Source organism: Plecotus auritus (assembly GCF_963455305.1).
Source record: "Plecotus auritus genome assembly, chromosome: 3".
Classification (NCBI taxonomy): Eukaryota; Metazoa; Chordata; class Mammalia; order Chiroptera; family Vespertilionidae; genus Plecotus; species Plecotus auritus.
Genome location: NC_137772.1, coordinates 23,848,987 through 23,854,986, shown reverse-complemented (window position 1 = coordinate 23,854,986; position 6,000 = coordinate 23,848,987). Strand labels below are relative to the sequence as shown.

The 6,000-nt window shown below is 41.3% G+C and overlaps 1 protein-coding gene across 1 annotated transcript in view; it reads right to left on the bottom strand.

Moving 5' to 3' along the window:
* Positions 1-4,833: 4,833 nt before the first annotated feature.
* KCNU1 (potassium calcium-activated channel subfamily U member 1) overlaps positions 4,834-6,000 on the bottom strand; it is a gene marked incomplete at both ends in the record, with an annotated part of 120,536 nt that continues 119,369 nt past the window's right edge. The window contains 1 exon segment of the mRNA XM_080659015.1: positions 4,834-5,212. Coding sequence (XP_080515141.1) covers positions 4,834-5,212 — 379 coding nt within the window.

Genomic DNA, 6,000 nt, shown 5'->3' with positions numbered 1-6,000 from the left:
TATGAATCCTATAGCTCTCAAAAATACACTTTTTGAATATGACCTTCCTCTTGCTTCTGGCTGAAAGTTTCCATTTCAAATCCATTTGAATTCACTTTGTCATCCTGCTGAAACCCTAAGAGCCAGAGTGATCTTTGAAAGTATTAATGACAGCACATCATTCCATTATTTAAAACTATTAGAGAGTTTCTCATTGTGCTTAGAATAAAATGTAATCTGTTTATCTTGGTCTATAGAATCTTTCTTAATCAGGTCATGCCTATGTTTCCAACATCGTCACATGTAACTCTTCCTCTGGCTTATTCACTATGCTCTAACCACATTGGCTTTCTTTCTTTCCTTGAACAGTTCAAGTTCCCTTTCCTAAAACAGTTTTTCCACAGGATCCCACCCTTCAATGGTCCCTGACCACCACATTCTCTATCACATCTTGTTCATTTTCTGCACAGTGCTTGACACAATCTGTACTTATTTTGTTAATTTATTCATTTATTTTATGCCTCCTCCAAATAGAATGCATGCTCCATGAGGAAAGCAACTTCGTCTTGGTAATTTCTCTAACTCAGCATCTAACACAGTGGCTGATACACAGTATGTAGTGAATACATAAATATATGTTCAATAAATGAAGATGGAAGTTATGTTAAAATCTTCTAGTTCAACTTCTTTCATTTATAAAATGTAAAATGAGCTGGTAAAATAGCTGAGAAAGATTTGAGAATTTGCTCACGATCACAAATGTTTAAAGCGATACCTAAACCAAGTACTCAGATCTCCCGAGTCTCCTTTCTGGTGACCACTCCACTGGGGATAGAAGAGCTATATTAGGAATTTGGGAAGACAATAGAGAACACAAGGTGATCCATGACCTCCATCACACTTAAATGATAAGTTTCGTGGAATATATACATATTAATTTATTTGGAAAGGAAGACTATAGCTTTTATCCAGTTTTCAAAAGGGTCAGCAGTCTTTAAGATATTTTTTATCTTAAAGACTGCTGACCCACATATTGTTTACAAACTGCAAGTTGCTTGCATGTTTTCTCTTGTCTTCATATCATTTCTTCTATTAATAAGAATTGAACAACTGATATGAATTAAGTATCCACTATATTTCCAAAGGATCTAGTTTTATGACTTGTATCAAAATGTTGCCAACTATAGCTAAAGGGGTTTGGTTCTGAAGCTATAAAATCACTTGGCACAGAAGTCTAGGGGACCTCTGCCAATTTTATTTATCCATACTGGCAGTATGAGAGCCCAAACATTGGCTATGGTGCCAGGGTTCTTTTTCCCAGCCTTACAAAGGGTTCAGCATTCTAGAGAAAGAGCTGCGTGTAGATGAGGGGTTCTTTTTCCCAGCCTTACAAAGGGTTCAGCTTTCTAGAGAAAGGGCTGTGCATAGATGATCAAGGAGTTCGGGACGAAAGATATTTTTGAAAGGCATTGGGGGTCAGAGGAGCTTCCAGCTGAAGGAGCTAGAAGGCTCTCCTCCTTGACCAAGGACCCATGCTTTTATTAAGTACAATTTGTCCCAAGGCAAGGTGGAAATACACACTTCAAAGGGTACGGTATCAAAGGGTATACAGAAACATTGTCAGTTCGGGGAATAGCCTACAGCTGTTCAGGTGTTTGGCCAACAGGAGGCAATAAAATGCCCTGAGCTGTCTGGCAGTTAACAATCATCCTATTCAGGTTTGGGGGAAATGCTTTGTAGCCGTTTCCAACAGGTAAACTACGTATGTGGCTCGCCCTTGTTGAGCCTCCCAAGCTTCACCAACCTTTTGGTAAAACTCTTGTGATTATTACATGCTGGAATTGGTTCTCAGCACTATGGTTGCGTATACCTCAATATTCTTTAGTCATATTTCTAATACCCATTCCAATAAATACTGAAAAATAAATAATTTCTCATTCTGATTACTTTGCTGTGTTGGAAATGAGATCATTTGTGGGATAAGATTTTACTCTGGGGAACTGAGTGAGGCTGGGATGCTGAACAGATCGGTAAATATGTATACAGAAGTAGATTTTTGGATTTTGAATACACACAGGGCTCCTCCATACCTTTTCAAAAATATTTTGTTTCTGTTAAACCAGCTATGTGTATAAAATGGCCCAGGGAATGGGGAGAAAGAATATTGTTTATGCAGTAGATGTCAGTAGCATACCTTCCCAGGCCACGAGCCATTCCCCCTTCCTTCCCTGAAGACAAGTCCTCTACTCAGAGGCACCTTGCTCCTCAGCCACTGATAGTGGGAGAGAGTGGCAAAGCTGAGCCCAGTACGCACTTTCTTTTAGAAATCAGGATGTGAGATTCAGAGACAGGACAGTTTAATTTCTCATACACCTATAACTCTACTTATAAATTTGAAAATGCAGAAACATGTATTTTTCCATTTCTATGTAAAAAAAGAAAGGTGAAGAAGACAGGTAAGCTTAAACAAGAAAAAAAAAATGTTTCCTTGGTTTCTGAAAACTTCCCTTACAATTATTCCTTTTCCCCACATAGATTAGGCTGATTTCATTATAACCTAAGCTAAATAAAATTATTTCCTGTGAATGATTTTTGTTTTGTTTTGTTTTATTTCTTTTATTTGTATGGTTGGAGGCATAATGTGTATAAGTGCTGGAGTAAAAAAAAAAAAAACAGTTTTGCATGCTGATTTGATCACTTACCCGTTAATTGCAATAATTTAGAAATACTAATGTATTATTTATCTGAAATTCAAATTTAACTGGGTATACTTTATCTGGCAACTTTATTTGTGACATAGTTTCTTTCTTTGTAAAATCTATCTTACCTAATAAAGAGGGAATATGCAGATTGACCATCACGCTATAACAAGATGGCTGCACCCAAAGAGGAGGCAGGGATTCCATAACACAAGATGGCTGCGCCCACAGCAGAGTATGAGTTCCCACAACGAGCCTTAAGGAGCAATCAGCAGGGACCTGAGGCTGCATGGCGCTGGGCTGGGGCAGGGGACCTAAGGCTGTGCCCCCTTCCTGGTGGGGCTTGACAAGGAACCTCAGGCTGTGCCCCCTGCCCGGCAGGGCTTGACAGGGAACCTCAAGCCGTGTCCCTCTCCCCCCCAGCAGGGCTTGATGGGGGACCTCAGGATGCACCCCCCACCCAGCGGGACTTGATAGGGGACCTCAGGCTGCACCCACTACCCCAGCTCCGGGCCGAAGGACCTGAGGCCACGCCCCCCGCCATGCGCGGCTTGACGGGGAACCTCAGGATGCACCTCCTGGCCCGGGGTGGGGGATCTCAGGTTGTGCACCCCACCCTGGTGCCAGGCCAGGTAACCTGAGGCCATGCTCCCTACCCGGCGGGGCTTGACAGGGGTGGGGCCGGCCGGGTCTGTATCTAGCCCAATGAGGGTGGGGCCAGCCAGGTCTAGTTCTCACACAATTTTGAGGTGCATGTGGGTGGGCGGGAACTTGACTCTGGTTCCTGTGGCATGCCCCAGACTCTGACAGGAGGAAGATTTTCATATACATTTTACTAATTTTCTTTCATCTCTGACACTTCTATTATAGAGAAAGGGCAAATAGCAATATTAAATTATTTCCTCTAATTAATCCCTTTTAATGTACACGAATTTCATGCACCAGGTCATGGCTAATATTTCATGGCTAATATGCAAAGTGTCCCCTCTGGAGTTTGACCAGGAGACCAGGAGTTTACTCAGTCACTGTGCCATGTGCTGACCACCTGGGGGTGGCGCGGGATGAAGGAAGGCCCTGGCCAGCAGCTGGAAGGCCTCGAACGGCCCTGATTGCTAGCCAGGCCTAAGGACCGTACCCATGCATGAATTTCATGCACCAGGCCTCTAGTAGACGTAATAATACCAAATCAGCAAAGATGTTCTTAAAAAATGTCAATGATATAAAAATCATTATGTAAAACAATTTATGAGAAATATGGTTTATTTTCTCTTTCCTCTTCCCTTCCATCTATCTGGTATCTATGGCACAAGCAGGCATTGCTTATGAAGCTCATCATTACAAGACCACCGATTGCGAGTAAATACTTTCTGAATGTGCTGAACTTTTCTTTCTTATGTTAAATACCTGGATGAAATGACTTAAGATGAGTTTTATAGAGCAGTGGATTGATTCTTTTGGAATATGTTTGTTATATGTCTTTATTCTTGATTTACAAAATTTGGAAAGTTATATATTTAATTTTACTTGACCTCACCCAGCCACTCCATCCCAAGATATTTTAATATTCATTCTTGTGCTAGGCATATACTAAGGTCTTGGCTTTATACAAATTGGTTTCTAATTCAAACCAGCATCTCCCTATCTGGTTTTTCTGACCTCCTATAGTCAGAAAAAAGAAAAAGTGTAAGAAAAAAAGAGAGGAGAAAATAATATGCTAGTTTACTATTTGCCAGTTTGAGGAGAAAGAATGTAAGATTTTTTTATTTGGGGACTCTTTATTTCTTGTCTTCTGTGTCTACGTCCTTCTCATTTTTATTTTGATTGCTTATATTCTCTGACGGGGGGGACCCAGAAGTGCCTGAGGACTTCTTTAACACAGCTCAACTTAACACATTTTCTTTTCAAGGGACACAGAGCAATGAACTTCCTTACAGAGGCATTTAAAAATCATATATTTCTTTATTTATTGCACCAGATCCAGCAGGATTGGATCAGCTTTTTGCTTCTTTCCAAATAGTGTGGACTTGCTGATCAAACATGAAGCAATGGGCATGACAATGGCATGCTTCTATTCTTATTTATCTTGTATAAAGTCACCATTTCCAGAGATGCCTTATAAACAGCGAGCTAGGAGCTTGTGGATAATATCAGCAGATCAAGTTTGAATAGGCACAGGTAGCCACTCAGGGGGCTCCTTCATGTTTTCCTTTTCCGGATGTGTCCAGGGTGATAGTTCACCACTCTGAGTCAAAATGGATTGCTTAGAATTACCAACAGGGGTAGTTTTTGGCTCCCATAAATGGACTGATGTGTTTGATAGCTGTGTTGTTGTCTGGCCAACTGGGTTGGCTGTGGGAGGGTTATTTATGTCTGCAGGTGCCTTTGAAGCCTGTGGTGCTATATTTATAATTCCACGAGAACCTTGATATGAAGAATTACCCCTTTCATGACAAGAAATGTTGAAAGGGATGGCACAAAACACAAGATCTGAGGGCAGCAGCTTAAACTCATTGGCTGGCCGGGTAATCACAAACCTGTAAGAAAAGGCAAAGATGAGTCAGAGCCTCCACAGCTGGGACAGGGTGGCAATAGGCAATGGCCAAAGTGCAGCAGTCATCTTGATGGGCCCAAAGAGGGAATGTTGCTGTTTCACTTTGCTTCATTGTTATTGTTTTTTGTGATTAGTGTGTCTGTACTGGGAGACTAGTATAGTCAGAGAGGTCCTTGACTAGAAACTGGGAGACGTTTTTATCCCCACCTCTGACACTAACCACTCTTATGCATGGCATTTCCATCCTCTGGGCCTTACTTTTCTCATTATTTTAACGGGAGAGGGATACAGTTGTGGTTTGGACTGATGGACCTCTAAAGACCTTTCTGACTCCAGGATTCTTTGCTTTCAATATCCACTACACTAAGTACTTCAGCTGGCACAATACTGAGCATTTTGCCAAGCTTGATCAAAAGTGGAATATTACGTGCACTCCAGATATTTCCATCCTGACTTGGGCCTACCCTAATGCTTATGCCACCAACTTTTACATAGAACGTAGTTTGATCAATGAGGAAAATAAACAAAAATTAAACTAAAGTTGTATTTGAAACCTTGACTGGTATGTAACTAGTGAGCACTGATGAGCCTTAAGAAACACCCAGAGCCTGGACCTGCATGGAAAGAATGCAGGGAGGCAGGATGCCTTACACAGTATCAGGCACAGAGCAAATCCTCAATGCAAGTGAATTACATTAACTAATACACCAGTGCTCATGTCAGAACGCTGAGCCAGGATAAACTTTCATGACTTTTCATCCTGTGTGTCTT